The 11,384-nt window shown below is 48.2% G+C and overlaps 2 protein-coding genes across 3 annotated transcripts; both read right to left on the bottom strand.

Annotated features, from left to right (window-relative positions):
- Nucleotides 1-94: 94 nt before the first annotated feature.
- tnfaip8l2b (tumor necrosis factor, alpha-induced protein 8-like 2b) lies at nt 95-1,121 on the bottom strand. Its single transcript, XM_061289265.1, has 2 exons — nt 804-1,121; nt 95-725 (listed from the first exon to the last, which is right to left on the bottom strand). The coding sequence occupies exons 1-2, from the start codon at nt 1,119-1,121 to the stop codon at nt 483-485; spliced, it is 561 nt and encodes a 186-aa protein (XP_061145249.1). The 3' UTR covers nt 95-482.
- Nucleotides 1,122-5,882: 4,761 nt separating this feature from the next.
- Nucleotides 5,883-10,699, bottom strand: LOC133160991 (soluble guanylate cyclase 88E-like). 2 transcript variants are annotated; one of them, XM_061289146.1, is made up of 17 exons: nt 10,499-10,699; nt 10,138-10,318; nt 9,941-10,073; nt 9,635-9,809; nt 9,476-9,567; nt 9,039-9,296; nt 8,815-8,959; nt 8,567-8,689; nt 8,381-8,501; nt 8,179-8,308; nt 7,971-8,117; nt 7,707-7,853; nt 7,471-7,627; nt 7,090-7,199; nt 6,915-7,004; nt 6,728-6,843; nt 5,883-6,570 (listed from the first exon to the last, which is right to left on the bottom strand). In XM_061289146.1, exons 1-17 carry the CDS (start codon nt 10,656-10,658, stop codon nt 6,207-6,209), a joined length of 2,649 nt encoding a protein of 882 aa, XP_061145130.1. In that variant the 5' UTR covers nt 10,659-10,699; the 3' UTR covers nt 5,883-6,206. The 2 variants fall into 2 exon arrangements, with proteins under 2 accessions (XP_061145130.1, XP_061145131.1); XM_061289147.1 differs by having other exon boundaries at nt 10,138-10,342; nt 10,406-10,637.
- Between the last annotated feature and the right edge of the window lie 685 nt (nt 10,700-11,384).

Below are 11,384 nucleotides of genomic sequence, written 5' to 3'. Positions count from 1 at the left end.
AGTTGAATAACATTAAAATAAATTCATCTGCTCTGAGATCCTATAAATGACCTACGCATAATGTAAATCATTAAATAGACAGCTCGCACGAGCATTGATGTCACCTTATTGGCTTTATTATCATCATCGTTCTTACTATTAATATTTCCAAACTTCTGTAGCTTCAATATGATTTTCCTCTTGCTGATACAACATCCTGACCGCTAGATGGCAGCATTGTATCAGCTATGTATCTGCCGCTTCTTCCTCTTACCACGGAAACTTGGGTCCTAATCCATAAGTTTTAAAACAGCGTGAACCACTTTGTTCTAGTCTGACCCGTTGTCATAACGACACCTCAAAAAAAGAAGAAGAAAAACCAATCCAGCAGATTTTTTCCCAAGTGGAGCGTGCGGCGGGCACTTTCCCTCTTTAGGTCAGTGTCGATCGATCGATCGAGCTTGAAGAGTCAGTGTGGTCCCAAAGGGGAGACCACGAGTTTGTCATATTGTCCCATCTTCTATAAGCTTGTTGAGTCCCTTGCAGATGTGCACCAGGTGGTTCCGGAAAGGCCCATCGGGCTGGTAGAGCCGGGTGAGCAGCTCGGGGTCGGCGTAATGATTGAAGACGTGGTTGATGCGCCCGTGGGACTTTGGCGTCAGGTGGCTGTTGACCAGCTTCAGCAGGAGGTCCCTGCAGCCCGTCAGGAGCTCCGACATCACTGTCTTCTCAAAGGTGAAGTCCACCTGTGGAGCAGCACACGCCACTCTTTTGTCATTTTGTAGCAGCAAAATGATATTTTCTGGAAGATTCCGAGTGCCTACCTCATAGAAACTGATAGCGGTCATGGCACCCTGGTGCAGCTTCTTTTTGAAGTCCTGGGCCAAGAGCAGCTCCTCCGTGCTGAAGCGGTTATTGCGAAACAAAAGGCCGATCTTGACGGCGATCTTGATCAGGTCCTTGAGCACCTTGTGGGCTTCCACTTTGTTGCCCGTGTATTCCTTGGAGACGCGGTAGAGCTCATCCAGGATCTCGCTAGTGGTGTCGTCGATAAACAGCTGGACAGAGGCCTTGGTGGCCATGCTGCTCAGGATTTTCTTCTGGACCTTCAAGGCCGTGTCCTTGGAGTTGAAGTGGTCCATGGCTGGCTGGAAGTGAAAAAGTACAAACGTTAAAGATGACAAAAAATGGCTCGTGCAGATATTTGGGCGCCACCCATTTTGCATTTTATGGGTTTCCCCCTCTGGTTTATTGGTTATTTTCCTTCCTTGTGCAAGAGCCAATTTTTATTTTTATTTTTTTAATAGAGATGGCAGGTTTTGAGCCAAACAATGGTCCGAATATTCTCGGTGGCATGAGGACAGGTAACATTCTCACCGCCACTTGCCAAGTAAAACACACGATGACAGGAAAACGGGCCTCAATGGAGAAATTGAAATTTCTTTTTGAACATGAGATCAACCAAACACAAAATAATTTTTTCACATCATTTCATGTTATGCCAAGAAGACAAATAAATGTTCAAAAAAGGAGAAGGAAGAAGCTAATGCTTGTTTTTTTTTTCCTCCCCCTTTTTATACATCCTAATTCTTAACATGGTTGCTGATAGCGTTACATCATTGTGTGACATCATAGTCCACCATTATCAAGTCCACTTTAATATTCGGCCTTGGCACTAAGATGGCGCAAAGGATCCTCCATTCACTTCCAAGTGGATTCTCGGCACCAAGATGGTACCAAAGCGCTACTTTTGCCTCAACCAATCTCCTCCACTCACTTTAATATGATTCCTTTAGCAGCACCAAGATGATGCCTGAATGAAGATCCTCCACTAACTTCAACATAGTTCCCTGGCACCAAGATGACGCCAAATCCCTACTTTTGTCTAGCAAGCTCCTCAAATCACTCCCCTCCCCAAGATGCTTTAAACTAGCACTACTAGTGTGACCAGTGAGACCTACTGGCAAAAACAACGCTAACGTGTCCCGTGGAGGCTTTTACCCTCCTCTGGGATCGTCGAGCTCACTTTGTATCCAAAACACACACACACAGACACCCAAGAGAGGTCATCAGCCCTGGATGTTCCTCCCTGAGGTGTCCCACACTTTGATGACACACCATTAGGAAACTCACTATCTTCTTGAATTTGACTTTATCCTGTCTGAGGAAGGAACGCGATCCATTTATATGCTTTCGTTGCCATGTTGACCTCGAGAGAGAAAACAACGTGGCTGTCTGCTGGTTTTGGTGCGAGGAAAGGTGCTAATAGTGCAATCCCAAAACAAGTTCTATTTCCCCAAGTACTATATCTCTATTCTGGACTGAGTGTCCAGTCCAGGATGAGTTGTATCCTAGAGAATGTATGAAGCTGCTGTGTGCAACTTCTTGCCTGTGCTGGCTTGTTTCGGGGACGAGTGACATAGCTGAGGCAAGCCCACGCCTGTTTGCCGCACACGTCGTCAGCACATAATATGTGTTCGTTTACGTTTGCCTTTTATGCGCGGGAAAAATCTTCAAACTCTCTGTGATGTCACAATGGCTTGATTTTTTTCTTGAACCCAGTACAGTCCTTTTGTTAGTTCAGTTGTCTTTAACTTTAAAGTCCAAACATTTAAGCTTTTAGAATGTTTTTTTTGGCAAACATATGGCGGTAAAGTCCTTTTTTTTTTTTCTCGCTCACATCTGAACGAGACTATCGCTTCCTCAAAGCATCTCGACTTGAAGTTACGAAAGTGCAAAGCGGACATTGCGCTCTTGCTCAAGTGGACATTGCTCAAGGCCGCCGGCTGGCCACGCCCCTCCGGCGGGAAGTGAAACTGACAGCTGACAGTTGGTTTGCGCCGTCGTCTCTCAGCATCTCCTACCCAATAAGCGAAGCGGGCCGAGTGCAAAGTCTTGAGTTGAGCAACTACCTGCGCGTATCGCGTACATGAGGAAGTGCAAAACTATTTGTAGTTCATCCGACTGCTTCCATTAGCCTGCTGGAATGTTAGCGAGCCAGCTTACCTGAGTTGGCGGCGTCCCCCCCCCCCCTGCTCCGGTCGTGGTCGACGACAAACAGCACGGCTGGCTTGACCTCAACGCTTCATGGTAGCAAAAAGCAGCGGCCCGGGCGTCTCGGCACTCCGCCTTGAGATACTGACGACTTGTACTTCCTTGAGGAACTCAACGTGCATTGACACACCCCTCAGTGCTCAAGCGTGTGCGTCTCGCTGAGTGGCTGCTCGTAGATTGACATGTAAAAGCTGCGGCGGCCCCGCCATCAACGCGCCGACTGCTGACGTTGTAAAAGTCTGCCTGTCCTGACAAGTGAAAGCACAAAGAATGTAAGCCAGAGATGCAGCAGCCTGAAAGGGGAGCGGCTTAGACCTTTGTGTGTGTGTGTGTGTGTGTGTGTTTGTGTGTGTGTGTGTGTGTGTGTGGGTTCACCTTGCCCGGAATGCGGTTGAATGTGCTGCGTTCACTTTCTGGCTTTTATCGAAAGCAGAAAACGTGACGTAGGTGGAGATACGTTTATTGTGTATTTTGTCGTTTTTTTTCCCCTCAAAAGTACAACTACGCTTTGACTTGAGTTTTTCCCCACTCAAGAGCTTTAACTCATTTTTTTTTTCTCTGATTTATCATAGTTCGGGGGTTTTCATTTTAGTTTTTATCTTCTGTATCGGTAGCTGGTATCAGCAGCCTCCTCAAGTACTCGATACTTTAAAATACAGACACCCGGTAACTGTGGCGCCACCGGTTTACGTTGTCCGCAATTCAAAGTCTACGTTTCCATATAAGAAATAACGTAGCAGCATGGCGTCGAAGCACGTGGACCTCACAACCGAGAAGCTCGTCTTTTCATTTTATAACGTAGGACAAAGCCAGAGTGAAATCTTTGTGGGTTTTATTTATCAAGTGTAGTGCACAGCTATGCTTCCAAACTTCCTCTACGAGATGATACATCTGGAATCTTTATGAATTCATGAGCTGTTCGCCCCAGAAAATATAAATAAATGTGGAGTTTACAAATCCTCGACTCTGTTTGGATTATTTATGAAGAGTGAGACACCCGATTATCATGTGGAGACTCACCTGCAAAAATCTGCATTACAGAGAAACGATATACATATTTTTAATATGATTTTACGCCTCCCACACATTTAGTCAGAATGCATGCCGGCATATATTACAATCTACTCGATAACGTATTTCTTCTCTCGCGCAGTTCTATAAGTTCTACTAAGAGGCCAAGCACGCTTGCAGTTCCGCTTCATAAAATCCTCGAAAAGATGATCCGTGAATTCACGAGCTGTTCGGCCCCAGCAAATATAAATGAATACCAAGCCATAATATTAGTTAACAAATCTTCTACTGTGGTGATTATTTAAACACGAAACTTCAGCAAACATGAAATCTGTAACGGTATGGCCCTGTATGCAGGCTTCGTGGCGTGGACACTGGGTCCATTTAGCCCCTCCCCACCAAAATCTAATAATTCCTTCCAGATGTTGGCATTGGAGGTTCCGCTGGGCTCCAGCTGCCGGGCTGAGAGGCCAGCGGTGCCGTGCCCACCGAGGATCCCCCCCGCTCGAGTACACCTGCCTCTTTGTCTCGCCAACCCAAACGAGCGAGTGGCTGGGCCCCAGCGGGAGGAGGCCGGTGGCTATGGCAACAGGCAGGAAGTAGTGCTTAAGCGGTTTCCTGTCGGCCTCCGGTTTATCGCGTAATGACATCTCACGAGGAAACGTCAACGGGTGTGTGACAATATCAACAATATCTGGGTGTGTTTTGGTGTGTGTGCGGGGGGGGATTCTGTTTGTGTGTTTAAAAAACTGCCAAACACTTTAGTCCACATTTCTGACTTAGATACTGAGTTTCAAACTTTAATATTTTTCACAATTTTGCCCACATTTACAAATGCCAGTTATGGTGTACCTAATGGAGTGTCTGAGTGACGTCACAGCTCAAACAGCCAATCGGAAAGTGGGGGTAAGGGCGGGTATGGCACTTTTCACTTTCAGTTAAGTTTTGCCCATGATTTTTCCCTAATGAAGTGGCCTGTTATTAGGTACACTTGAAAATGGCGGTGTACCTAATGGAGTGTCCGAATGACGTCACAGATCAAACAGCCAATCAGAAAGTGGGGGTGAGGGCGGGTGTGGCACTTTTCACTTTTATTTAAGTTTTGCCCATGATTTTTCCCTAATGAACTGGCCTGTTATTAGGTACACTTGAAAATGGCGGTGTGCCTAATGGAGTGTCCGAGTGATGTCACAGATCAACCAGCCAATCAGAAAGTTACCCTCGTTAAGCGCACCTGCGGGAAAAGTTTTAGCCTCTTTCACGTTCCGCAGGAGCTAAAACTTTTCCCGCAGGTGCACTTAACGAGCGAATCAGACGGACACTCCATTAGGTACACCGCCATTTTCAAGTGTACCTAATAACAGGCCACTTTATTAGGGAAATAGCATGGTCAAAGGTCACAGGTGTCAAGCTCTAGTCCTCTGGGCCGCGTTCCAATATGTTTTCGCTCGTTAAGCGCACCTGCGGGAAAAGTTTTAGCCATTTTCACGTTCTGCAGGAGCTAAAACTTTTCACGCAGGTGCACTTAACGAGGGAATCGGCGGGTGTGGCACTTTTCACTTTCCGTGAATTCCCTAATGAAGTGGCCTGTCATTAGGTACACCTCACGGACACTTCAATAGGCACACTATACGAGGTAGAAAAAAGAAATGAATAAATAAATAAAGTGTAATCTCAAGGATTGTGAAGAGATTTCGAGATGGATAAACAAAATTGGCACTGTGGCTATTGGTTGGACCACCTGCAGTTGTAAATTGTAGGTTTTGTTTCATAATTTAATTTTAGGAAATGTCTGCTAATTAATTGCAATTAAGTTGTTTTTTTAAAAAATAAGCAAATTCTAATAGAATTATTTTATTAATAAAATACGATGTTTTACACATGCCCTTTTTTGCCAATGCCCATTCATCTGAAGTATGGAATGTGGCCCATGATTACAAAAGTACGTAAATGATGTCAACACATGCACAGTGGCTGTACATCCATGTTTATATAAATACAATCTAGCATGTACAAGAAGAAGCATCTTGTTTCACTCCAAATGGTAATCATGTCTCTACATCTAGTAGATGTCATGTCTACACTCAAGTCAAGCCACGATGTCACAGCATGATAATGTGAGATTGAGATGTTCTGACATTTTGGCGATGTCAGCGGCCGGCTCACAGGAGGCTACACGAGGCGCTCTTTATGGGCATGTTGACGGGCAGCTTGGCATACTGCTGCCTGAAGCTGTTCCTCTTAATGTTGAGGATGGGTCCCGGGTTCTCCGGCTCGTCCGCGGGCGGCGCCGGCGCCGACGTAGCGTTCCCCGGCCCTGCCTCAGCCTTGGCGCCCTTGTTGTTCTTAGTCTTTTTGGACTTCTCCTGGAGGTCTCCCGGCGCGGCCGTGGGCTCGCCGGAACCCTCGGGTAGCGGCAGGGTATCCTGCGGGAGGTCGCTGGGGCTGGGTTTGCCCTCCGCTTGCTCCTCGCCGCCGCTGATGGGCTGACTGGATGACATGTTCTTGGCTTCGGTGCTGGTGGAACTGACACACGTTGTGAGAGGCGAGATTTTACAAACACAAGTGGATACGACGGTGGTTAGCCTTGCTAGCGTTGACTAATTCTTAAGTAGCTCGGGAAAAAGGAAACTCCATTTTCTTCAATTTGGGATGTACTGTGAACGTGAAGTCCTCCACTCACCCGTTGGAGCTTTTTTCGTCCGAGTCCTGCTCGCTACTGTAGCGCAACTCTGCCGGAGTCTTGAAGGAGAGATCTTTTTTCCCTTTCAGCCAGTACGTCTTCATGTAGCCTTTACCCTGTATACAAGCGGTCGCTAACGAGTGGCTCGATTGTGACGTTTGAGTGATCCCAAGGAGAAGGTGTTGACCTTGACAAAGATCTTGCCTCTCTCCTCGATGATGTAGGGCTCATGTTCCAGGTGGTCTTTGGTGGTCTGGCTGATGTGTATCTGCATCCCCTGCTCTCACACACGCACACACATACACGGTTTCCAAGGTCCCCGGCTGGAGAATGAGTTAAGTCATGGATGTCAGTGCAGTCACCACGCCGTTGCTCTCCATCCTGGAAGCCGTGTTGACCGTATCACCAAAGAGACAATAGCGAGGCATCTTTAGGCCCACCACGCCGGCCACCACCATTCCTGAGTGGACACCTGCAAAGCGGCAACGCTAGCTCCATGGATACAATAAGCACAAGTAGAGCGAGCGAGTTCTGTCGAAATTGTGGCTCCAGCTATCGGCATCAAACGCCGACCCCCTGGCCAGAAGAAAAAGCTTTCATGCTTCACAAAGGCAAGTCGCTGTGCTTACATCATCTTCCCCAAAGTCTTTTTCAAAGCTTTGAAAGCCACGAGTGGTGCGATCCAAAACTTTGCTGACTCAGCAGTGTAAATGAGCGATCGATTTGGAACAAAACAAACTCACCGACTCGTATCTGGATGTTGTCCCCGGTGGATGGATCCTTCAGGTGGTCGATAGAGCTCAACATGTCGAGAGCCATGTCGCAGATGTGATGAGCGTGGAACGTGGTCTTGTTGGGCACGCCCGCCACCACCATGTAGGCATCACGAATGGTTTCCACCTGCACCCACGTCCATCAAACCGTCTTGAGATTCACCGTGTCTGCCGTAGTCCAACCTCCCGACTGATGAGGAGCCCACCTTGTAGACGTTGTGCTTCTCGCTGAGCGTATCGAAGACAATGTAGATCTCGTTGAGCATGTCCACCACCTGCATGGGGGTAATGTGGATGCAGATCTCGTTGAATTTGACCACGTCGCTGAACAGGATGGTCACATCGGGGAAGACCTGGAACGGACCGACCAAACATTCCAGTCGTATAGCACCAAAGGCAAAACCTCCTTGAACAGGTTCTGCGGTGGTCAAGGTTGGTCCCAGTCCAAGGTTGATGGACCTCAGGCATACCTGGCATGTCTCCAAGGCGGTGATTCCCTTTCTGAGACGGTCGGCCACGGCTTTGGGGATCATGGCGTACAGCAAGGAGTCTCCTCGCTTCTTCTCTTCATCCAGCTTCTTGATAATCTCCTGCAGCTGTGCATACTTTTGTTGCTCCTGCAAGAACCAACTTCTACGTCAGCCTGCAGTTTCACCACTTCCTCTCTACCTTGCTCACCTGATCCAGCGCTAGCTGCAGCTCGGCCGACTGCTGCGTCCCGGCTAGGATCAGCTCTCTGCTGGAGTCGTGCAGGTTCAAGTCGTTGACGTAGACCCCCATCTTGATCATGTCCTCCACTGTCTCGATACTGCAGACAAGATGGATGGAGGTCACCTCAAGGCCGAGCGAGGGAGTGCCGAGCGCCCGGCGGTGGGCTTACATGGGCGTCCCCAGGAAGATGAGTGAGTCCCACTGGGGTACGTATTTCATCTGGCCCTTTAGGTGGAGAGGCTTTTTGGGGGGTTCACGCATGTCCTCAAAGATGGTCTCGCTACATTTGCCTGAGAGGAACACGAGGTCGAATCATCACGTGTACTTCAAGCGTATTTCTCGACTCTGAGCTTACCTGTGACGGTCTGGAAGGCCAACAGCTCAATGTCTTCGCCTCCGGAGTTGGCGGCGCTATTGTACTGAGTCTGAGTGCTGCTGTACTCCTGATCCGTGCCTTTCATCTCCTCAGACATTTGTTCTACACGGACCACAACCACTTGTTCAGAAGGTCAACTTAGAAGAACGTGACGCAACAATGACCAGCTTGGACATTAGCTAGTAGCTAACTGGGCACCTTCCAGGTATGCTTTACGGGTGCCGTACCTCTTTCTTCTTCCCTCTTGGCCTGTTCGCTCTCCTCTTTCTCTTCAGGTTCCTCTTTGTTGAGTTTTGGAATGTTAACTTTTTGTTTGCTTTCCACCACTGCTCTAGAGACCAGCTCAAACACATTGTTCAAGTGGGTGTAGATCTGAGTGGGGAAGGGAGGGGGGGACGTTAATGAGCAGCCAGGACGCTAACGTTGGAGACGGGCTGGGGCCGATACTCACGTTGTCCCAGCTGAACTCCAGCATGGGCCTGACCAGGGTGAACTCCTCGTTCACCTTCTTGCCCTGGAGGTCAGAGAAGACCTCTTTGAGGCCGTCGCCAACGCGGTACATGGTCATGTCGCGGCGGAAGATTACGCTGAAGGGGAACATGTCAAAAAAGATACCTCGCTTCATGGGAAGCTTCTCATAGCTCGGCGCCGTCTTTTGCTGCGGCATGCGGTGCTTGAAGGCCGCGTTGTCAAAGTTCATCTTATATACCTGACGGGGGGGGGGGGGGGGCGGGCACAGATGATTGTCATCATTTGGATACCGGATGGCACGCAACATAATTGCCCCCGCGGATTTTTGGGGGGATTTTCAGATTTCCGATTTCCGAACGGCCGGCGGCTCCGTTCTCGGACTTAGTCCGATATTTCTGTGATGCTGTCCATACGTACCACATAAGTCATCTTCTCTGTCTCCTCTTTGGACAAGATCTCTACTTCAATATCTGTGTTGTAAAACTGACGCCCCACCTGGGAGAGCTGGCCTGCAGGGGGCGCCGATGCAGGTCAAAACACGGAAACCTGGGCTTTGACTTAACGGCGAGCGGAGACCTTTGACAAACTGCGTGAATCCTTTGCGCGTGCTTCGGTAGTGCAACGTCAGGCTGGTCTCGCACTCTTCCTCCACGCAAAAACTCGGCGGCTGCACTTTGGGGAAAGAGAAGCGGAAATACTCGTGCAGGTTGTCCAGCTCGTTGATGAAGTCGCGCACGTTCCGACCCAACACCTGCCGGAAGCACCACATTTCTCTCCTTCAAGATATTTTAAATTGGATCTGCTAGCAATGTCTCAAAAGGTTCATGCTAACGAAAGAGTCGGAAGAAGAAGGCTAATTCATCGAATGGACGATGGGCCGACCTTGAGTATGCGCTCGTAGCCGTAATTTCCGATCCTCTTGACCATGTAGACTCCGAAGGCGTACATCAGCTCATCGTGTGTCTTTCCCAGAACTTCGCCCGCCGCCTTGGCGAGACGCAGGATCAGGTTGTCGCTGAAGGAGAGACGCCGTGTCAGTTTGCGACTTCCGCTTGTCCGTCGTCTCGTCCGTCACCTACTTGTACATCTGATGCCTGACAAACTTGAGGTGCGGGATTTCGGCCCGGTTCTCAATCAGCCGCCACACGTCCTCGCCGTAGGACTCGTTGATGTAGTCGTTGACCGCTTCCAAGTACAGGCCGTACATCTTGGCGGCGCTGGTGGCGCTAGGGACCTCCGTATCGCTGTCCGACGTAACTGCTATTCTGGGGGCAGAAATAAAAGCTGGACAGGGGCGGAGGGGGTTAGTTCTGCTGAGATGGACCTAGTGCATGAAATTGGGCTCACCTCAAGTGTTGCTCGACTACCTTCTGAAAAACCCAAGCACCGGGTTCAAATGTGACCCATTTCGAGTTTTCAAAAAAACAAAACTGTTGATACCAAAATGGTTGACGGCTTCTTGATCCAAGTTGTCAGCGGATGACAAAACGAGGCAGGCGTCGGACAAAAGTCTTCTCACCTGCAGAGGCTCAGCCCTGTGTCGTCTTAGGCTGCGAATGCGTGAGGCTGAAGCTCGCTGCAGAGCGCCGTTCGCCAACATCACCTGCACATGACAGGAACCAACAAACGCAGACACTCCACTGTCAGGTCAACAGGCGGGCAGGTCCAAAATAGACCAAGTGACGTATGTTTGTGTCAGCTGCCAAACAAAACAAATCCACTCCGACAGGCTTTCCAACACACTCTCGTCTTAATTATTCAAGTTAAAAAGGAAATAACTGAAATTTCCGGCTCGATTCAATGTGTACGCACAATAGTGACTTTCGATTTCCAAATTGCAAAATAGTGCCTCTGACCTGGACATTTTATAATTCAAGTTTGTTTCAAGCTCACGCATTCTATGAAATACTAGACTGTCTTTAAGGTGCGTGCTCGATTAAATATTCATTTAAACTGTTCATATTCTATTAAATATGAATAAAAGGACTTTGGATTGCACTTTTTTTTCCTGATCACATGTAAATTGAACAACTACCTGATCAAATATTCATCAGTGTTCAAACGGAACGTTTTTCTATCTAATGTAAATTAGCGTCTTTAAAGCGCACATTGGACATGCAATGTGACACGCATTTTTAACCAAATATTAATTAGTAACTTCAAATTGTTACAACATTTTCTATCAGTTGAATCTTTTCTAGGAAATCTTTGAAATGCACATTTTGTGTGTGTGAGTGAGTCCGAATTAAACAATGGACATGCAGTGGAAATCCAGCTCTAGGAGTTTGTTTTGGGTTCCACTAGGGGGCACTGTTGGCACAGCTTG

Source organism: Syngnathus typhle, linkage group LG10, assembly GCF_033458585.1.
Source record: "Syngnathus typhle isolate RoL2023-S1 ecotype Sweden linkage group LG10, RoL_Styp_1.0, whole genome shotgun sequence".
NCBI lineage: Eukaryota > Metazoa > Chordata > Actinopteri > Syngnathiformes > Syngnathidae > Syngnathus > Syngnathus typhle.
This window is presented reverse-complemented; position numbering and strand designations above follow the sequence as displayed.